This window comes from Oryzias latipes, chromosome 16 (assembly GCF_053564925.1).
Source record: "Oryzias latipes strain Hd-rR chromosome 16, Olatipes_Hd-rR_3.1".
NCBI classification, from domain to species: Eukaryota; Metazoa; Chordata; class Actinopteri; order Beloniformes; family Adrianichthyidae; genus Oryzias; species Oryzias latipes.
In genome coordinates, this window is record NC_136252.1 from 9,819,618 (window position 1) to 9,842,753 (window position 23,136).

Consider the following 23,136-nt stretch of genomic DNA (forward strand, 5'->3'; position numbering starts at 1 on the left):
ATTACAGAAAGTGACCATAAAGAAGAAAGCTGTGGGTCTGGACCACCTCTGAAGATGGATGAGTGAGCGTTCTACTATCCTAGTTGACATGTCTCTGTGAATGAACGTCCTGGATTTTAAATGGTGGTTTTTCTCTAAGAGACAAAAAAAATGGACAGATGGGTCTTAGGAAATCCCATCGCCAGTCTCCCTGGTAAGTCTGGAGTACTGAAGGAGACAGTGTTGCAGTCACTGATTCAGGAAGAACATCGTGGTTTCGGTCCTGTGTGGAATCCTACTGCAGTTCTTCAGCCTGGCCTCTTGGCTCCTTAAGGGATTGTGGGAGTTTGAATGGTCTTGATCAGGGGTCTGTAACCTTCAACACTAAAGGGGCCGTTTGTTTCTTACAGAACAAAACCCGGCACAAACTACAAAGAACCACGTCCCTGCTCAGAAAAAGACGACACTATAATTATGCTACGTCTCTATAAACTATACTTCTTCCAATAATGTATATATTTTTCTGATTGTTCTCATTTTATTTCATTTTACTTTTGACTGCAGCAAAAAACAAGTTCCTTTCAAAATAAAAGAAATCACGTCCCATCAGAGTTACTTAAACTAAAAATGTTAAGAAGACAAATCAAAAAAGGCCATTTCTACTTTAATGGGCCATCATCCCTTTTGCTGTTTTAGCATTGGTTTTTTTTTTTTATTTAAAAAAAGGAAATGTCTCATTGAAATTACGAATCTCTTTTTCAAGGGCTAGGGGGAAATAATCAATTACATTTACAATAAAAATGGAAACATTTAAAACATAAAATAAATAAAAATGAGAGCTTATGTAAAAACATAAATGTGAGAACATAGGTTTAGAATCCCATATTTAAAGGATATACACAAACATACATGCCGGTATATATGTTGATTTAGCACATATATACACATATGCACATGCAACAGCACGTGAACCAGGAGAAAAATTTGTTCTTTAAACTTCTAATGAACAATGACAGGAAATTACCATCATTTCATGCTCAATTCTCTAAAATGACTGAATTTTTGGGAGGAGTGGTGTATTTATTTTTTATTTAACCTTTATTTATCCAGGCAATACAGATTAATAAAAAGATTCTAAATTTCAGCTGTAATGTCAGCAGGGGTTTCTAAATGAAGATGAGATTAGCTCCGATTACCCAACAAGCTAAGACAGATGACTGCATTATTGTAAACTTCATGCATTTTCCTTCCAGCCAGACAGCTAGAATGAAGCGATAAAAGAGCTGCTGGTGGCTCTGGAGTCTGAGCATGCAGACCCCTGGTCTTGGAGAAAACAGTCAACTGTATCCGTCAGGGCAGTGACGTGCAGACGGGGGGGGGGGGGGGGGGGGGGGGAATATAGCTTAAAAAATACATAAGTTATATATGATAAATACACTTCTTTTACTCTAATTTTTTGTATTAAAAATCAAATATTAATATTTTTGACATGTCTATTCTATGATTACTTTTTTCTGCGTGGGTTTTCAACATTTCTTTGGTAAAAACAAAAACCTGTTCAAATATACGAGAGAGCGGCAGGTGAGGCACAGACCACCCGTACAGACCCATGCCGACCCTGCGCCCAGACACCTGCACACACTAACTGGACTGCAGCTGACGCATGCGCTTTCCTGTTTCGATCGTTCAATCATCATAAAAGACGCTTTATTTTTAATGACTTTATTTTTCTATTTCTCACCAACTGGCTGATTACATTGGAGTCGGTTTGTGACTCATTTGGTCTTTTTTTATCCGCTAAAAATGCGCTTCAGAAAACATTAAGTGAGGCACGCAGTACTCGTGCCTTAAAGCAGAGGGCGCTGTTGATCCCAGAGAACGTGACACCGCGACTACAGAATAATGGAACAATGGAATTAGTGGTAGTGCAGCCGTCCAGTTCTTCTATAATATCATTTAGCATCATTTTCTAAATGGAGGATTAAGTGTCTAAACTCAGGAATTTTTGGAGACACGTAACTGGCAGTTATTTCAGAGTTATTGTAACAAATTAACATCCCTGCTGTGGCATCAATATAACTTGATTCTACTCTATTTTAGTTAAATAAATGAGCCTCAGTACACATGCGCACTTAGTTGAATCGATGTTTCGTGACTCAATATACATTTACACGCCTGTGACCCCATGTATTACTTTATGCACATACGTTTCATTTTGACAGGGTGTACTCCATAGCTATGGTTGTGACGGCCCATCTCTGCAATGAGGAGGAGGATCTTTTAGCTTCATCAAGCCACGACCTCGAGCTTTAGAACTGGAGCAGTCAGAGTGAGAAGCAGCTCCAATGAGACTTTCCACCTCTAAGCCTGGGACTTTGGGTTTCAACAGGTGGAGGAGTTCAGGTATGTATAGAACATGAAATGAATATAAATGTCCAATGTAGAAAGAAGCGAGCAAAGAAATGTCTGCTGTTCACAGCACATTGTAATGTCTACTCAGTTCTAAAGAAAAAAATACAAACTGAAAATCTAAACATAGAATCATTTATTAGTTGTGCCACTGCAGCATCACTCTAATGTAAGGATACAGATGTTCAGTTGTATATTGAAAACTGTTCCTCTGATCCAGAACCAAATATTATGCAACTGAACAGGTTCTGTTACATAGAACAGAGGCAGAACCAGGCACCTGTGTGAAAGTGGTTCCTCACTGCCAACATTTTTATCTGCCAACTTCAAAAATTACCAAATGTTTGAGCAAACCATTAAAAAATACCCAAATAACTCATCAGTTTACAGCAGGCATTTACAGGTTTCTAGTTTTCAGGTTGATTAAAAAAAAGAAACATGGTTGTGCATAGTTTTGGATGACTTTAAACATTATGCAAATAAATATGAAACAGTCTGTCTAGCATTTTCACTCAAAACGCAGAGAGAAACCTGGCTTTCCATTTCTGTCACAAATTGTTTTTTGGTTTTAAGTTAAATCATATTTAAATCACGTTTCAGAGACTATTTTCTATTTGAAGTTTTCAGCTTATACAGTCCACTTAGGAAAAATACTATGAAGCGAGTCAGAGACATTAGTTACAGTCTACCTGTAGGTCAGTGCAGGTTCAAGAAGAAAACATTCAATATCACTTGATTGATGAAACCTGACATGTGGTGTTTTAATACCTCCCCAAAAATAATGGCACCCTTACTATTCTGTCAGAAAACAACATGATTCCAAACACGAATGTCTTGTTCTTCACGCGTTTTTTTTTTGTTTGCAACGAAACAACACAAACAGGAGAAAAGTCAAACGCGACAACTCACACACAACTCAAAAATGGACTGAACAGAATGATTGTCAAAGTTTGATGAAATGAATGCTTTTCATGGATGTGATGCTCCTGTCATTTGTGTTCAGACACACCTGAGACAGGTAAAAGGTTAGGGCAATACAGCAATCAGATGGAAGCAGTTAAAATGGAGAAAGGAAAGACTCCGCCTTTGTGTCGTTTCACACCGACTATGGAGCAAAGAAGGAATAGTAAAGGGACGTCTGGGGTTTTTTAGAGAAGGTTTATGAAAAAACACGGGCAATCACAGGATTCCAAGCTCATCTCCTGAGATCTTCATGTTCCTGTGGGCATCATCATCATCATCATCATCATAAGGTCTTCAGCCCACAGCTCTTAAGATAAACTCAATGGATGAAAATAAAAGAAAAAAAAGAAAAATCCAGGGCTCCAGACTAACTTTTTTCACTAGGAGCACTGTGGCCCCCAACTGAAAATTTTAGGGGCACAACCAGAAAATTTAGGGGCGCATACCGTAAATCAACATTCTAACCAAATCTACTAATTTCTACTGTATTACTAATAAATACTTTAATGATAGATGCAGAAATTGCAATGTGCTGTTTCAAATTCAGTGTCACATTTTATTCTGCACTTTTGAAGATGCAACAAGGTAAACTGACAGAAGAAGGTAAACTGTAAAAGAACGGCCGATGTTCATTGGAGATCAGAACAATCGATACAGATACCCGAGATCAGAGAAAAGCTCAAAAACCGATTGAAATGTATGTTGGTGACACCAAAAAAGTGCAGCCAAGATGCACAATAAGCGTGTTTGAGATCACCCAGGTGGACGCAACACTGTGCAGATCACCTGGTGTGAGACGCATGCTTTTGCTCCAACATCATCTGTCAATCATCACAAAAATATCACGATCAAGGCGCCAACCTACGGCAACGCAGCTGGACATTTAGTACTTTGTTGACTGAAAGCTGCCCTGATGACTACAAAACCATGCATTATGGGACATGTGTTTGATGAGTTTTTGTAGTTGAGTGATCAATTCAAATAATTTAAAATACCAATTGATTAAAAAAAGTCTACATACATTACAAAAAATTCAATTAAATATAAATAGATAATAACACAGATCATACTAAGGGGGAGAGGCATATTAAAACTAAAACGAACTCCAACTTCCTGTTCTCCTTCAGTCTCGCTACAGATTCACCTTCGTCACCCCCCCGGCCTGGTCTCCCCAACCATCCAGGCGAGGTGCTGGTTCATCTTGTTGTTGCTCGCACGTGTTTACGTTTTTTAATGTTCAAGCCCCGCTAGCTGTCACGCATGTAGGTGTGGGACCTTTATTCTCCTCATCTGACCATCTCCCGCGTGAGCGGTGTGCCGCCGTAACAGCCGTGGATGAGAACCGTTTGGTCGCCGCTGCGCGCCTAACCCTAACCAGAAGCTTAACCCTCCTCCGGCTTCTTCCGTGTCTCTGTGACCCACTTTCGTTCAAGAGGGGGAAAATATAAACAAGAATGATCGATTTATTATTGTCTCGATGAAATTCAGAAAAATGTCATACGATTTTGGATGCCCAAGCTTCCTGCCTCACCTTCTGGACATAGCTCCTAGCCCCGCCACAGAACTTTTTTGCTTGTCATGCCGGCATTTGGGGCAGCTGGCTGTCCGTCTACCGGCCAGCCAGCTGCAGTATGGGATATCGTAGTTTAGGGTCGAATAGGAAAATAATATTCAGGACTTGTCTTTTATTAACATACTCGTTAGCAATCGCTTTACATCCAAAGGCTAGTAGGCTACATGCTACGTAGCCTATCATTTGTCCTATTGTCTATGAACGCATCACAGTTACAGGGCCACAGTGATTGGTCGAGATGCATTATGGGAGATGTGTGATGCATGATGGGATATGTAGCATGTAGCCTTTGGATGTTAATAAACAGACAATAATAAATCCATCATTCTTGTTTATATTTCCCCTCTTGAATAAATGTGGGTCACAGAGACACGGAAGTAGCAGCATAAAGCGGCTTTTGTGGCAGGACGGAGACCGTACCGGGATGTGAATGACCCAGACATGAAAATGTGATTACCGATGCTACCTACAGGTAGTCAGAGTCCTGTCAAAGAAACCCGGCAGGAGTTTGAGTCCAAACACAATCTTTCTGTGGACAGATGAGACCACAGTAAAGCTGCGTCTCCACCAGAAGACATTGGACTTCCATCAGGACAATGACCTGAAACCCATTTCTAAACGTCTCAGAAATGGTTCCAAACAAAGTGCTGTAGAGTTCTGAAATGGCAGCATTGAGTCTGGATCTGAATCCCATTGAACATCTGCAGGGAACCTCAAACAGCAGCTGGAAGAAGGCCTGGATGAGCAGTTTGCAGAGGAAGAGTCCAAAATCCCAGTGGAGAAGAGTGAGAAGCTCAGTCATGGTTACAGAGATTGCTTTGGATTCTTTTTTCAGAGGGGGCACAACCAAAATTCAAGCAAAGGTGCCAATAATTCTGTCCAGTCAATTATTGGGGACTATATTTGACTTTTACTCAGTTTTTGTCTTGTTCCAGTGTAAAACAATAAGCAAATAATTCATAGACATTACTGTGTGTAAATGTTTTAACAACAGCTTATTATGGTGTCAGTAAAATGTTAATGTAGTAAAACAATGGTTCTATAGGTTAGTACACCACAATAATTGTATCCCCAACAATGTACCTGCATCCACTCTGACACTAAAACGCTTAATTTGACTATGATAGATCAACTTCTGAGTAAACCATCACTCAAATAACCAAATATGACCTACAGAGTCCCAACTCAGGTGTCCTGACTTTATCTTTGCAGCATCAATAACAGACATATTGAATCTTCAGGTCAACACGGTCTCCTTTAAAGGCCCTTTAACTCTCAGATGTACGTCACATAAGCAGCTGCCCAACCTGTTAACATCCACCCCTAATATCCCATCATCATTTTGTTTCTTTAATCATTAGATTTTACAAGTAAGATGTACACAAAAGTAAAATGGGACCCCAAAGTAGTGTTGGTATCCCAGGCCACCACTGTTTTCCTCGCAAGAAAAAAAACAGCTACACGATGTTCACCGTGTAGAAAATCATCAACATGAAGGGCATCAAATGTTCTTGAAGGTTTGATCAGGCCTGGGAGCATGCATTTGATCTCACATGGATCACCTTTGTTTAGCTGATGTGCTTTTCAAGACATCAGATGTCTGTTATCAAGCACCAAGCAGGACCCTCGTTAGGCAAGTTCATTTGGACCTCTGGTTTAGCGGTCAGCATGTGGGAAGGGGATTGTCCAAACGTCATCAGAAGTACAGGAATGAAATACATGTTCATGGTTTTGACAACCTCATCCAGCTTTTTAACGCTGACCCATCTGTGCTTCCCCACACTGACCCATTGGAACTTTAACTGTTTGTGGGTTGGTAGATCATCTTTCACTGCTGTGCTTCTTCAGAAGCTTCTCAGGTGCTGCTTCCGTTGAATCACCTCAAACTGTCATGGGGTGTTTCTGATCAGGCTCTTCTGGGGACGTTTGTTCAGCTTTTTCACAAACTAACCCATAGTTTCAATGAGTTCAAAACATAAACACTGGAAAAGATCAACCAATGACTGCAGCTCAGAAACTGACAGTTGGAACTGTGTCATTTCAGTTCATTTTTGTTTTTCTGACTGCAACCCTGAGAATGCAGAGATCGGCTGCATGTGGGTTCACGGTCAGAGATCTGCTGTTTCTGCACAGAACCATAAAGAAGGAATGAAAACTAGAAAAGGTATTTTCAAACAGACAAAGTGATGGGAGGTCAGACTGAACATTATTTATGCATTTGCTGATCAATCACTTCTGTTGTACCAATAAAGCTTTTCTATACATCTGCTTTCATTGGATTTTGTCCATTCCTCCAATTTAGTCCTTTTCCCCATCAGGCTCCAGGTAGTTAATCAGACCTGAGCTGAATTTAAAGAGCCACTCAAAAAAAAGGTGCTTTAACTTTTTTCTCATGATGAAGGACATATATAAAGTAAAATTCAAACTGGATTTCTGGTTATCTATTTATTTCAATTGGGGTAAATCTGGAGCAGGCAAAAAAAAAAAAATTAAGAAAAAGAGGCGATTGGAAAAAGGTTGATTTGTTACATGCAAACTACAATCAGCAGGCCACATGCTTCCTGATACGCTCCATTCTGATGCATCCACCTGAAGATTAACAGATTCATGTACCGTACGTCTTTGTTTTCCTCCTCTGAGCTGGAATCTGAATCTAAACTGTACGACTGCTTAGCCTCAATGTTGCTCGACATTTTTGTTGCACCCCTAATGTTAGGTTGGGGTTGTTAGGGGCTGTAAGCTAGTGGGAGAGCGTGGAACCAAAGGGATGATGGGAAATGAGAGCAGGCTTACTGAATTTCTAATATACTACTGTTGCTCCGCAGAACCTCTGTCATAAAAAAAATTTTCAGCTAAAAACGGCATCATCATAACTAAAAGATCACTGGAACACTTTGAAAATAGATCAGAAGATGACCGGAGTGGATCTTTAAACACAAAATGTGATACACAGAAGAAACATTAACTCTGCAGACAAATGAGAGCATTGGGTCATAGGAGGCGACACAAACACCGCCTTCTCTACTCTACAACTTCAATGGCATTGGCTGTTAATTAATTTAAAAAAAGTTCAGAGTAAAACCACAATATGAAGAAACCACAAATAATAATATACTTTGCAAAAAATCAAAATGACACTTTTAGCTCTGGAAGTTTGTTTGTTTTCCAGTAAGCCCAAAAGCCATTTGTCGTTTATCTATTAGAGCAGTGTTTTTCAACCAGTGTGCCGTGGCACACTAGTGTGCCGTGAGAGATGGTCAAGTGTGCCGTGAGAAATTGCCCTCATTAACTGATCTAAAAACATTTTCCATCTCCATGATTTCAACTCTCTGTTCATCCAAACAGGCCCTGATAAAACACTGAGGAGTTAGGAATATAAAAGATCATAAAAAACTTTTTCTTTGCGTTTATTTTATTTTATTAAAGACATTTTGATAAGGTACCGCGACTCAGCTGCACCTTCGGCTGTATTTTGGAAACGTCCCGTCCCTTTAACTGTCTCCACCAATCATTCTTGAAGGCTTAATCACATGTCATCAGTCTGACCAATCAGAAGTGGTTAAAGTCTTCACTTCCTTGTCCCGATTTAGCTCGTAAAGTCGCTCAGTTCTAAAAAAAAATAGCAGCTAAAGCTCGTCTTTTGCGCTGTAGCTTTCCACAGAATCCGGTATCAGACCGTGGAACAAGTGAACAAAACAATGAAGCTCCGAAAAGTAATCTCCGGCCGTTCTATGCACTACATCTCCCATGATGCATTGGGTTGTGATAGTGACAGCGCATACGGAGATCTGTTGTTAAACGTCTTGAAACCAACGAACACACATCAAACTGTTTTTAAATCTTCTAACTTATCTTTTATTGCATCTTTTAGAAAAAACAGCTGCAGTTTCCAGCTTTTTCTGCAACAATTATCTCAAAAATGCATGTGAGATTGCGGAGGGGCTGTAGATCAATACAGACTATGAGTTTCTCCTTTTTTTTTTAAATTTTTGGATGCTGGTGTGCCGCGGGATTTTTTTTAAGGTTAAAGTGTGCCGTGGCTCAGAAAAGGTTGAAAAACATTGTATTAGAGGATGGTAAAAAATTAAGAGTGAATATTGCCACCTACTGTATGGCAGCTGAAACAGCGGAATCTACACTCAAGTCCAAATTGTGAAGAACACGAAAAGCCCTGGACATGGAGAACTGTGGTCTGCACAGATCAGTTCAGCGCTTTGTCCTGGCAGCAGCAAACACCTGACAGAACCCAGCAGCTACAGCAAAACCAATGAGGAGAGCGTGTGCACCGACGTGATCTACATCACATGACTGGTAATATGTCATATTGTCTGGAGAACTTCAGCACAGTTTAACCGCCCTGCTGGTAAACCAGTCAAGGTAACCGACACCTGTCTGACTTTGAGGAGCTGTTGCATGTTAAAGTTTCCTTCAGTTAGACTCAAATGAGCTGCTCTACATTTCCCAAACAATGCTTTCTGCGGAGGGAAAGTTGTGTGAGAGAAGACTGAAGATAGAGGACAGTCACTAAAAGCTTGGAAAAATGGAAATATTAACTTTTGTTAAAAAGGAAAAACATTACTTAATACTCTATAACCCCCAGGAGGTGAAAGAAACAGACAAACACTGCCTAAATAAATAGGCTCCCTTTCATGCTGGATCAGACAAAATATGAAGCTATTAGATGTTCGCCACTGACACGTTGGCCGCCGTCACATCTATAGATTCTCCAAGCATGGTCAGCAGAGACAGCCCATCACCACAACATTCAATTTTCCATTATCTAAATCAGTGGTCCCCAACCCCCAGGTCCGTGGGTCATTTTGGTACCGGGCCGCACAGAAAAAAATAAAATAACTTACATGACTTCCGTTTTATTTATGTCAGAATCCGAAAGAAGATGAGCGTGATAGGATACCGCTAAAATAAAACCCAGGAACTAGCAAAATGAATCAAAAACAAACATCTTCTAAAATTTTCTTTGCCAAGTGGAAAAGGCCCAGCCAGGAGACAGAAGAGGAGCCTTCCACTTCCGGGACAAAAAAAATGGCTGCATTTAATAGACAGTATCAGAAGTCCTACTTAAAATACAGATTTATCCCAACGGGCGATTCCGTCCAACCATTCAGCACTGTGGTGAGTTGGATTCTCCATGCACTTATTTTGAAGGCATGTTTAAATGTTATAATAATAGCGACCAGAGAGTGTTGCAGGCAGAGAGGACGTTGCTCATGTCATCATTGGTGTTTATTGTTATGTTTAGAAAATACCACAGTTTTCATGCAATCATATTACTTTGTTGTACTGTAGCGTCGATGACGTGCACGTTTGGTCTGCTGTCGGAGTTTCACAGGGAATGAAATCAATCCCCTTTGCCTGCTTTGGTCAAAATAGGGTTGAGCACGGGTGTTTCTTTTTGCCGTTCATCTGGCAGTTATGTTGTTTCACCCTTAGTTATTTCTTCCTGTTGTGTTTACTTCATTTTAGCACCATGAGTGTGGGAAGGGGAGAGGATGATGACAGCTGTGCGATGTACAATGTTTTACACGTCAAAATAAAAGTACAGAGTACGTCTCATCACGTGTCTCTGCCTTTATTGCAGCGTTGCTGCAACGTGTGTCCGCCACATATAACATACCGGTCCGTGAGCATTTTAACAGACATCAAACCGGTCCGTGGCGCAATAAAGGTTGGGGACCGCTGATCTAAATGATGACATCCAGCATCTTCACTGGAATAAACCATGGTTGCTATCAAAGTTCTCCATAATGTTCCCCACCAGCTGGTCATGTGCACACATATGGCTATCAAGAACACGTCCACTCTTTTTGGAAGTGGCGACAGAAATATCAAATGAAAGCCTGAGCATGAACCTGCAATTTTACTCTTGATGGGCACTGAGGTTTACCTCCCCGACCTGTTTTAGGATTTTTGGTGGATCTCCAGGGTTGGACATCCCTGCTGTGTGGGTTATCCACCTTAAAAACCTCACAAGGTAAGATAATGCCCTACAGGTGACCATCAGATCCACTCGCTCCAGGTGTTTGACTCCTTGCAGCATCTCTATCCCCAAACCACATCACTGACATGCTGCAGGCTGTCAAGCCCTGAAAACGGCTTCCTCTTCGGTTCCTCCTGTACCTGCTAAATGTCAAAATGAGGAATTTCTGTTCGGACAGCAGGGGAAGGCCCTGATCACTGCATGGACTCACGGATCATCTTTGTTCTGATACCAGCCCAGACCAACAGGAACCTGGGCTGCCGCTCAAGAACCAGAACCTCTGAAGGAAAACCTGGATCTGAACAGCCTCAGACTGCACCGATCCACATTCATCATCTGCACGCCTTATGGAGGGGAACCGGGCCGACGATGTTCTGACGGGGAGACCGGTCGGCCATGGCTGCCACTGCACTGCCAGTGCCCATCCGCGCTCAGTGGAGCGGCTGTCTGCAGGCGGCGCCCCGCTCCCGCGTCATGGACAGGAAGACGCTGGGGGGCTGCTGCAGGAAACCCGCTTAGCAGCTAGCAATAGCAGAGTCAGCGTTCAGACATCATGACGGGACCCGCCGCCCAGCAGACCGAGCTCTGAGGACCCAGCCAACCGGGAACCGGCGCTCCTCAGCGGCAAAGCGCCGATCAGACCACCCATGACCCCGGTGCAAATGCCCCCCTCTCTGCGAGGGGCAACTGGACCGTCCGCATCAGAACCACACGGTGCAACAGCCAGTGCAGGGCAGCTCCCCCACACCGAACAACCCCCCACTGCTGCTCCACATGCTGACCCGCTGTAGCCCCCCCAATCATGCCGGAGGTGCAGGGCGGCGGGAAAAAAAATCCCCCCCCCCCCCAACACACACACACGTACAGAAAATCCCGCCGGCTGCAAAAGCGACCCTCCCCGCAGCATCACGTAGCCCAAACGAGCCTTCGGCGGCGGTCTTACCTAAGGGCGGAGGATCAAACTAAGTCTTGCGAAGCAGCCATGTTTCAACCCCTCTCTCCCTTCGTCGAAAGGAACCGAGCCCCCTCCTCTCTGGGTCGATCGTTCGTCCTCCGTAGTACAGATCCAAATAAAACACAACCGAACCTCCGTTCCCTCCTCAGATTCCCAAAGACGTTATTTTCAGGCAGGTGAGTCTCCCCCCTCCCGCACCGCGGACAGGCGGGTTACCGCGGAGACCGAGTGCCGGCGCAGCGAGCCGAGGTGGGCAGCCCGCTGCCGTGACCGCAGACGGTTCGCTCGTCTATCCTGCCAGCTTCATTGACGCTCCTCTCCGGTTTCCGGTAGAGCCCTCCGAGAATCCGGTTCGGACAATTTCGTAATTCCGCCGCTTTTTAGTTCATACAAAGATAACAGGCTAGCGGGGCTAGCTCGCGAGTAGCTAGCATGCTAGCTGCCGAATGCAGAGCCGTCATCGAAGTCGGGAAGGGGGGGAAAAAAAAGAGGGGGGCGACAACGGCTGCAGGGGCGACGGCCGGCCGGGGCACCAGCGCTGACAAGGCGCTGGAAAACGGGAGCAGGCTCTGCGACAGGTAGCCCTCCTCTGGCCGGCCCTGTACTGGAAGTATCGGTCAGAGCGGGGGGTGGGGGGCGCATTGAGGCGCGCTCCCGAGCGCGGACACGTCCGACCCTTCACGCTTCCGACGACTTCCCCCACAAAATGGCCGCCAAAACAAACAGCTCGCGGGTAAAGTTTAGTTTTTTAATAGGTAGCTTAATTTGGCAGGAGGTCACACGAGTTAACATTTGCGCGGTTTCGCAAACAGGCGACCCAGTTCGGGGGGGAAGTGCGCCCTCTGCTGGCGGCCAGAGAGTGCGGTTTCTCTGTGCTGCAGACCTGGCGGATGTCTGCCCCTGCCCCGCTAGAGCCCAGGTCAGGTTAGCCTGGACCAGCTGTACCAGGGTTAGGGATGGATCACATTGGCTCAAGCTAGGTTCTTTGAAGGTTAGCTGAACAATTTGAAACGGCAACAAACCCCACAGTAACAGGTTTGATCCACACTGTCGCTTCTCTGGGTTTGGCATTAGCCCACCTGAATCTGGTGCAAACCAAGGCCAGACCAGGCTCTGCTGGCATGCAGATGAACCAGAGGATGGCTGGCTTCCGCGTGCACACTGACGTCCCACAATGGAGAGAACCAAAAGCTGGATCCTAAAGCATCTGTAGGCCATCAGTAAGGAACAGTTGCAGAAGCTTAGACTGGCACCATGGGCTCCTTCTGACTAATAGGGATGCCTTCGTGTCTCGTCACTCAGCGACTGAAGCAGATGCTGGATGAAGTTCCAACAGCGTTGGGACAGATGGGAAGAGCTGAATGGGACATTGGTAAACATGTGGACACGGAGTTCTTGACATGTGCTCATTTCAAACAGTAACAGAGAAATTAGAAGTTTCTTCTTTATTTAAAAAAAAGGAGAAAAACGGCTGGGTTCAAATATATATTTTCTCATCAACCATGCAATCTGATGGACTGATAACCAAATGAAAGTGGTCTTCCTCTCACGCCTGGAGAGGCTCCTTAAACAGTTATAGGTTATTTCCATGGAGAGATCCACAAACATCCATGAAGGGATGAGCGAACATGTGAGTCGGACCACGCTTGTGACAACTGAACCTCAAAGCGTTAGCAGGTTTCTTAGACAGCAGTAGGCTGAAGTCGCAGCGAGTAACCACGAATGACACCTTTCCAGCCTCGTCTAGTCAGAGAACAGGGCTGCTTATTCCTTTGAGGAAGTTAGGGCAACCAGTCTTTAGTCAGAGGAGGGGGGGGGGGGCTCAGGACTTTACAAAAGCAAAAAAACACTGAAGAAGAAGGGAAGAAAAAAAAGGTAAAAACAGCCAGTGTCAAAGGTCTTCTCGTTCACCTCATTTCTTCTGCTTTGGTGGCGGTCTGGAATCAGAAAACAGAAAGACGTCACTTCTTTGACATTGAACCCAATTATCCAATTATCTGACGTCTAAAGATGTTGGATTTTTCATGAAACACAAACATCAGATCTCCTTTAGCCAATCACAGCAGTTCACAGTTCATGAGATACCAGATCATCCACAGAAAGCCAGAACATACCAGGATGTTTTCCCCTTTATCAGGTTTTGTTCTACATCAATGAGATGCAGTAAATGAAGTGAGGAGAGGATGTAACCATCATGTCCTCTTTGTGGAGTACAAATGTTAAATCTCTGCAGACATTTTACTCTAAGCGCTGCAGCGTTTATAAAAAACAGAAGTTTAAAGACGAACATGTGGGTCAAAGGCTTTTCTGATTGCACTTCCACGAGTTCTTTGCTTCTACTTTTTCTTTTCTTTCCCTGTATTTAGATGTTAACGGACACAACATTCCTTTGTTTACTGATAAAAGTTTACTGTAAATATTAAACGAAATGCCAAATAAAGAACATTCACTCTTCAAAGTGAATGTTTTTCGTTTGCAAAAAGGCTCCTTCGGTTAAACACAGTGATACTGAAACCAGCGCCCGTCTTCGTCTCTGCAGCATCACTGACGGTCAGAGATGACTTGTGCTATGTCCTCACCGGTCGTGTGAAGCGTGTTCAAGAACGCAACGGGCATTCTTGAACACGCTTTTAGCAGACGGTGTTGCCCATTATTGGCGCATTCACTCACAGTTGGACAAGTCTACGTGGGAAATGTGGAAACGGTGCTAATCGGGTAAATTTTGCTCCAGACTTTCTTTCGCAGCTCTATTCCAATATATGAAAGACTTTGTGTCATTGAATTCCGGCCGGACACTAAACCACAGTTATTTTCTCCTTCACGATCAATTTTTATACGATTGGCACTTCCGTGTTTTGAAAAGGACGCCATCCAGACGTCGCCATCAAAGAGTCCCCGATTAGTCAAAGTTCAACGGGTTTAAACTAGTGATGCGCGTTCAGTGGCCGTGCATTTTGTACACTGAGCCCAAAAACGGACTTCCAAAAAACAAGGAAGCCTTAAAAGCGCATTTACTTTTCAGTGGAAGCAGTTGCTTGAACATGCGTTTCTGAGCCCGGTGTGAACGTAGCTTCAGAGGCTGCATGTTGACAAGCCCCTGCTGTTCTAAATACAGACCAAAATGGCAAAATATGTCAAATTCCTGTTTGATTTTAGATCAAAGCGGTTTAAAAATGGAGCAGTGTTCTCTGGGTTTAGTAGCAGGACGTGCAGCAGCGCAGGCTGTAAGCATGTCTGATCCTCTGAAATGTGTTACCATCACCTGCTGGTACCCACTGACCCAAGCCGTCAAACGTTCCATACTTTACCTGTAGATGCCCACCACTACCGCATGGTCCCTCTCATAGGGCTCCAGGGTGAGCTGCTCCTGCGGTTTCATGTTCTCTGAGCTCATCTTCTTCACTTCTGACGCAAACACAGCCTCTGGAGCTGCTGTGGAGTCGATGCAGTTGGCCTGAATCAGGAGAGAACTATGATCAGAACCGAACAGATACACACAAAACACGGATTCCTTCTCAACACCACATCCTCTCCTCATCCCCAGGGTAGTGCGTCTCCAACGGAAATGTGAGCCGTCATACCTTAATGGAGATGACAAAGTGTCCACCATTCTTCAGGAAGTTGTGAGCATTAAGGGCCACGATTCTGGTCTGGTCAGGCTGAGCGACGTCAGCAAAGATCACGTCCACCATGCCTGCAGAGGAGCACAGCGCCAACGTGAGGCCGGGGAGGAGAAGCGCTCTGTCCGCACAGCCGCTGTGCTGAGGCACTGACACCTACCAACCAGCATGCGGTACTTGTGCGGATGGCGGGCGTCTTCGATGATGGGGATGATGTTGGTGCGTTTCTTAGCCACATTGAGGAGATCGCGGCCAGATCGGTGGGAGAATTCCACTGCATAGACCAGCCCCTCCTTAAAACAAAAACAAGATCCAACATGAGTCTAGAGGGGGCGGAGTCAGACGGTTTATTCTGACAAAATGTGTCAAAGCTGCATATTGATCAAACCACATATGGGTACTGACAGCAGTGACGCATTTTCACAACAGCAACAACAATGCGATTACTTCTGAAATGTACTTACTGGCCCAACGATGTCAGAGACGTGGGACACCGTGGTTCCCGATGCGGCTCCAAGGTACATGACCTTGGCTCCGGGTTTGATGTGAATCTGGTCAACTCCTCCAAGAATGGCAGCTGCTAGTTTGGAGCGGAAAGGATTCCAGGCTCTGTACTCAATCTTAGTATCACCCTCCTGATCAAAAACAGGAAATCCACAATCATCTTCCAGAAGAAAAATCCACCAAGTCCAGCTCTGCTGCAGAAGCCAGCCAAGAGTTTACGTCATCTAGCAGGAAAGGATCCAAACATTTTAAAAACAGGAGTTATGGTTTCAGTTTTTACACTTTGCTGTTGCAGGGACCAGAGGCTGAGGGTTAACCAACCCTTCAGCACTGGAGCTACAGGGACAACCTCACAATACAGAAGCGGCTCTTTACCTCCACGCTCATCCTCTTCTCCCCGTACACAGACTCTCCCACCACCATGTTTTTGGTGACGAGGGCATCCTCCTTCCCTCTGCAGATAAACACCCCTGGAAGAAACCACGACCCAGACCGTCAGACCCACATACATAACCTCCTTACATCTTCATTCTGAAACGCTCAAAGGGCCGTCCCACTTAACCTTTTAGAAAAATACACCTTTTTACACCCATTCCTTTGTAAGATTTACCTTTTAAATATTTCTAAAATCTTATATTTTTCTATAGATAACATCTGGAACTTCTTTACTCTTTACAGCAGCAGATCTGTGTTCCTTTCAAAATAAAGTGCACGCTGTGTCAAATAAGATCCTTCTGATGCAGCAGATTTACTTACAATAAAAATACACAAAAAACAGGTCAAACGTGACATTTTCTGTCATGACTTTGGTGCGCTTTCATCCTGTTTATTTCTTTTACTGTCAAAACTAAACATAGGTGTAGAAAACAATTTTTTAAATCCACTCGTGTAAATGCAAAATACAGACTTCAAAAACTCTGAACAACAACCAGACATCGTTGTGCGTTGTTTAAACCTCTTAAGACCCAGGCTAATGTTTGAGATAACCCTCGAATCAAGTAATTACAGGGCTCAGTTTAAGCAGAAATGTGGTCATCTAACCCAATTTAACTGTGATGTCCACACACAGATCTGAAGAGGTTAAAGCCAAAGAGCTACCACAGACTGTTAAAGGGGCCGCCTGTGGTTGCAGACCCCTGTTCATTCCTCTAAAGACGTCACATTTACATTACCTTTAACTCAGCTAAGAAACAGAGCTGTTCAGCTCTTCACTATAGACCTGTAGAGTAGTAATGACTCACTTCAGAGGAACCATCCATGACAAACATCTGAAGCAAACTGACTTAACTCTCCTACGTCAGTTTCAGACTCTCACCACAGCAACATGACCTTTAACTCGAGGAAACCCTGAAACAGCACGAGTCCTGCCGTACAGAAACTAGTCCATGCATCTGTGATGGAACTTCCTGATGACTGGGCTGTTCCAGAACAGCTCTGAAAAGCCTTCAGCTCATCCAGACAACTGTAAGCAGAGCTTTGATGAAATTTGGTGGAAGACATCTTTCTGTTCAAACAGAACATTCTTTCTACGGAAACTTTAAATGTTCATGCTCCACGTACTCTCCAAAGACCCCAGTTAAAAAAAAAAAAAAAAGCCGGTTCTGTTTGGTGGTTTCTAGAACAACAGAACCAAGTCCATTTCATTTCAGGACAAAGCCTCCCTCAATGTTAAAAACAACTAGAGGATGGTTTGGGGGTAGTCGTGTCTTTCTGTCCGTTCAGACTGACCTGCTGCGTCTACATTTGAATGAGGATTCTCTGTCGTTTTCATCTTGTTTGCTTTTTCATGCGTGCATGATGAGCTTTGGGTGAAGAGTAACCCTGAATTTACACTGCTCCCTCTGCAGTGTGCCGCCGTCGCGCTGTTTGAGGAGTTTGTTTCAAGACCCTCCCCCTGGAGGAGTGGATTGGCCTTTCAACCCCGTGTCTCTTTGCTCATCCAATACTTAAACGATCAAACCCCGTACCCTCCTCTTCCTCACTGAGTCCTTGTAAAATACACATTTTGTGTCATACATGTGTTTTTTAACCTCCACAATTAAACTTTCCTCGTCCGTGGTGGTGTTAGCGGCGGTGTTGACGTGCGTCATCATGTGAACACGTCACTGTAAATATGAAGTCTTAGAAAGTTTTATTTTGAAAATACAACAGAAGATTTTATCTTTAAACCCGGATCCGTTTCCCGGCTTTTAGGGACGAATTTGAAGCGTCGATTGGCAGAAAATAGAACTGCTGCGTAAAGCCTGGGTTGTGGAGGGACGGACATGTGACGGAGACGGTGTAAACATTCTGATTGGCACATTTCTTGTGTCACCACATCGCAGACGCACCGCAGGTAGAAATCAGCTTTTAGACGCCTGTTTAAAATGGAAAAGATCATCATCAGGAGTCCATAAGTACCTTCATGTCTGTGCGGCTCTATCACCACCTTCTTCCCTCCTCCAAACCCTCCACGGCCTCCTCTCCCTCCTCGTCCTCTTGGGGTTCCTCTGCCGCCCCCGCGTCCTCGAAACCCTCCACCGTCGGGGGACCGGAATCCTCCACCTAAAAAGAGGCTTTTGTGAGTAACAGATCCTTCTGCTGGCTGTCTACGGAACGGAACTACGGCGCCGTTCTTACCTCGTCCACCTCTGAACCCGCCTCTTCCTCCACGGTCACCGAACCCCCCTCTTCCTCCTCGGTCACTGAACCCCCCTCGTCCTCCACCCCATCCTCCTCCTCCTCTTCCTCCTCTGTCTCCACGGGGACTGAATCCTGAAACACACAACACATGAAAGATTGCAGTCAGGTGGTCTCACTAACTCCACGCCTACAGTCCCGCCTACAACTCAGAGGTGAATTTTTAATGAACTCCTGCTGCTCTGCAGGAACTATGTCCTAGGAAACAACAGTTTATGGATCTTGCCTGAAAACGACAAAATCAGAATTAAAAGACCACTGGGAACACTTTGAAAATAGATCCAATGATGATCGTAGTGGGACTTGAAACACTTTGGATTTCGAATGGAGGGTGGGGCCTTGGTCCTGCCCAAAAGTCAACACCTGTGGGGGACTTAACTCTGTCCCCCCCTCACTTTATGTTTCAGTCCAACCAGTGAAGTCAGAGATCGTCCAATTCGTCTAGATTGTATACAAAGTTTAACTATATTGTTTGAGATAGGAGTTTGGAGACTTATTTTAAATGAATAATTAAAATTGCCCCAAATTGGGGGCGTGGTTTTCTGCCTGCCGTGACCAATCATGAGCTGTAAAGAGGGCCAGTGGCTGTTCATAAACAAAATCTCTCTTTTTTTTTTTCAAACAAGAGTCATTAGAGACAACACAGCGACGTCCTTAAAAAAAAGGTAATCTAATCCTAATAAAAATCACGTGACCGCAGACTTCGTGGTTTGGTTTCGGGGAGAATCTTAGCTTTTGGGTTCGGAATGGAGAGTTTGTCCTTTCCGTCGTTCTGACCCATAACATTCACGGTTCGGGAGTATTAGCGAGAAGCCCCCCCACCAAAACACGAACCATCTGAATAAAATTTAGGGGCTTCGTAGACGCCGCTGCCGAGCATGATGGGAAATCGGTTTGATTATTACCAACATGTAACTTATCGGCGCACGAGGCAACTTCTGTTGTTACCCCCCTCCTTCCCTAACGCAAAAAATGCTTTATTTCGGAGCTGAGATATTGACATTATAGATACATCCGGGCGGAGCTTACGATATTACCTGGCTTCATGATAGCTTTAAGAACCGGGAAAGTTGACCTCTGATTCTTCGAACCGTCCGGGTCCAACCGCGCGTGCGAGCTGCGTGGCCACGTGCGCTTCTTATTCTTTGCAGCAGGGAACGACTTCCGTTTTCAAACGAAGTCGGGGCGTTCCGCCGCTCTGTTCCAGAGGTGCTGCCCCCTGTAGCTCTGGACATGTCTCTGCACAGACTACCCCCGCTTAGAATAAAAAGTCCAACAAAAATAAAGTGTCTAGGAGAGATGGCAGTGGAGCTTTTGACTGAGTTGTTCAACAGGATGTTAGAATGTGAGAAGATGCCTAAGGAATGGAGAAGTGTGATGGTGCCCATTTAAAAAAAAGGCAGGTGTAAAGTGTTTTGGCAACTAAAATATTTAGTTTTGTTTATGCTCAAAATACATACGTAAACATTCATTCGTTCATTTTCTAATCTGTTTTTTCCCTTTCGGGGTCACAGGGCTGCCAGAGCCTATCCCAGCCACTTGCAGGCGAAGGCAGGGTACAACCCTGGACAGGTCGCAAGTCTATCGCAGGGCCACAATCACACACCCATGCATCCTAGGGACAATTTCGAGTAACCAATTAACCTATGAAGCATGTTTTTGGAGTCCCCGTAGAAAATCCATGCATGCACAGGGAGAACATGCAAACTCCACACAGAAAGGTCCCCCACTGATGTTCTGTTTCAGGTCCCCCAGCCGGGACTTGAACTGGGAGCTTTCTTGCTGTGAGGAAAGAGCCTTTCTTTGGATTGTCAGCATAGAGGGGGCAGCGTCATTCACAGTAGTTCATTGGGCCCTGTGACTGTAGTATAGGGGTTCGCTCAAATATTATGTATGTAAATAAAGCATAGCCACATTAAAGATTCTCCACCCTGTCATGCTGCCTCATCACACTCTATTGTTTTTGGAAATAATTCGTTTTTTCCCCCCTTTATTTTTGAAGCACCATTCAGGCTCCTGAACTGTTTAAAGGTACTTGAGAATTTACTTTAATGTAGAAAAATAAACATTTATTTATTTCCTAAATCATACTTTTTTGGTTAAGGCACAGTCATTCCATTTTTTTTCTTGTTCTGAAAATTATTTTGTTGTCAAAATACTTGTTGACTGTTCCCTTTATATATTTGAAGTTACCTAAATAAAAGCACTATGAATTTGCTTGGGTAAAATCAACTTATATATATATTATTAACATTGTGATCATTAAATAAACTAAATTTTACAATTATTTTTTACAACGAAAGACGTATTGAAATTCTGGTAGAGTTTTTTCAAGTCATATTTAAAAAAAGAAAGAAAATGTGTTCCGGTTAAATATCACAATACATATCGTATTGTGGGACGAGTATTGGGATAAGTATCTTATAGGCAGACTCTTGCCAATACACACCCCTACGTCGCAGTGACTGACATTTAGGAATTTATACGTTCAGTTTGTTGAATAATAACCAAGCAAAATCAGAAAAGGGCTGGTTTATACTCGTTCATACTGATGTCAGCTGTTTTTGATCGCAACTGTCCGATGGACTTCAGAGTAACATTTATAGTTTTCAAACGACACGATAGTCTCCGGCGTACATTATTTTTAACATGAACGTCATCCTGCTCATACACTTGCAGTGTCTGTGAGCGCACAGGTACATGTACATACAGCACATTCTTTACTATAAAGACTGCATCTCAAAAACCAAATCTGCCTACGACTCCAATCTAATCAATTAAAATAAAAAATAATCAATGATTCTTTTCTCCCTCATCTCTAACATCATCAAACCTCCTAACTCCCTTCCATCACACCTCTATTCAACTGATTTCTGCAACACCTTGGCTTCATTTTTCACCACAAAAATCCATCAACAGTTTACCCCCTACTCTGCTCCATTTCTATTTTCCATTCCGTCTTTTAAGTCTGATATTTGGTTTTCTTCATTTACCCTACCCACAGTTAGTCAAATCTCTACATTAATTCAAAAAATCCTAACCTTCCACATGCCAGCTTGACCCACTGCCCACCATCCTTGTTAAAGCTACTGCTCCTTCTCTTTGTCCTCTCATCACCAACATAATCCATGCTTCATTCCTCTGGAATTGTTCCTTCTGCACTGAAAACTGCTGCTGTCACTCCCATACTTAAATAATTGGGTTCAGATCCCACAGACCTCAATAATTACCGTCCCATTTCCAACCTTCCATTCATTTAAAAAATTCTTGAGAAAATAGTATCTGCTCAGCTTCATGCTCATGATATTTCCTCCAATAATCTGTATGAACTTTTCCAATCTGCCTTCCGTCCCCTTGCTGAAACTCATTCATTCATTCATCTTCTAATCCCGTTTTCCCTTTCGGGGTCACAGGGCTGCCAGAGCCTATCCCGGCCACTGTCGTAAAAAATTGACTTTTTTTAATCCGTAAAAGTTATGAAATGAGCCGGAAACAGCACTACCATTGAGCTAGCTAGCATGGCTACCACAGGAGAACATTTTGTACAATGAATGGCGATAGTTTTTCATGCAACATCTTACTTTCTAACATCTTTTTTTTCACTAGCAGCTACTGGTGGAGCTCTAATATAGCTTTAATATAGAAAAAGATTTGAAAAATATGAAAAACTCACCTTCCGAAACTGGTATGTTGACGTAAGACTGAGTTATTCGGTAGCCAATGAGCTACTGGATGACGAGGATGATTTTACGTGTCGACAGGTTTTAGAATCAAAACCGCAAAAAATAAAAGCGCAACTCAAAAAGAGGATTTCAAAATAAAACTACAACTCAAAAAGACGATTTCAGAATGGCGAGAAGACAAATTGGCAACTGAGAAATATGATTGTGTTTTGGGTTATAGCTATTGGTTGCAAATTATAGGTTTTGGTTCTCAATTTATGCATTTTGATTAGCAGATTTGGGGTTTGTTTTTTGATGCGCGGTTTTACAGTTTTGATGCACAATACTTAAGGCGCTGAATTGACACCATAGAAGTGGTATATTTGTCCATTGAAAAGAAGCAGGCAACACGAAGGCGACAGCAATAAAAAAAATTGTATTCTCTAGTGCTGCAAGATATAAGACATCTCTCCATTAGCTTGCTCTATTTTCTATCTAGTTGTCCGTTCTCTGCCTCTCTCTGTATATGTGTGAAGTTTGGCATTTCTAAAAACTTCTCTCCATTTCCTGAGACATTCACTGAGCACATGTTTCACCCTGGATAGTGGCTTCCACGCTCACCAGTCCTCGGCCTCCTTCCTTGCAGCTAGCATACAGTCTCAGGATGCTGGATTTGGGATGGAACCCTCCATATAATGTGAGGAGCTTTCGGGTCTTAACATCCGTGGTTTCTATCTCTTCCTTTGGTAATCTTATTATTTCTGCAGGGTATCTGATAACTGGTAGTGTGTAAC

The 23,136-nt window shown here is 43.6% G+C and overlaps 2 protein-coding genes across 2 annotated transcripts in view; both read right to left on the reverse strand.

Annotated features, from left to right (window-relative positions):
• The window catches only part of dyrk1b (dual-specificity tyrosine-(Y)-phosphorylation regulated kinase 1B), a 45,307-nt gene extending 32,601 nt beyond the window's left edge, over positions 1-12,706 (reverse strand). Inside the window, exon 1 of the mRNA XM_020709959.3 lies at positions 11,866-12,706. The gene's annotated coding sequence lies outside the window, so the exon portion shown is untranslated. The remainder of the gene's footprint in view (positions 1-11,865) is intronic.
• Positions 12,707-13,307: 601 nt separating this feature from the next.
• fbl (fibrillarin rRNA 2'-O-methyltransferase) lies at positions 13,308-19,856 on the reverse strand. Its single transcript, XM_023963943.2, has 9 exons — positions 19,718-19,856; positions 18,621-18,755; positions 18,402-18,545; positions 16,377-16,471; positions 15,962-16,132; positions 15,658-15,790; positions 15,459-15,571; positions 15,186-15,331; positions 13,308-13,814 (listed from the first exon to the last, which is right to left on the reverse strand). The coding sequence occupies exons 1-9, from the start codon at positions 19,725-19,727 to the stop codon at positions 13,790-13,792; spliced, it is 972 nt and encodes a 323-aa protein (XP_023819711.1). The 5' UTR covers positions 19,728-19,856; the 3' UTR covers positions 13,308-13,789.
• Between the last annotated feature and the right edge of the window lie 3,280 nt (positions 19,857-23,136).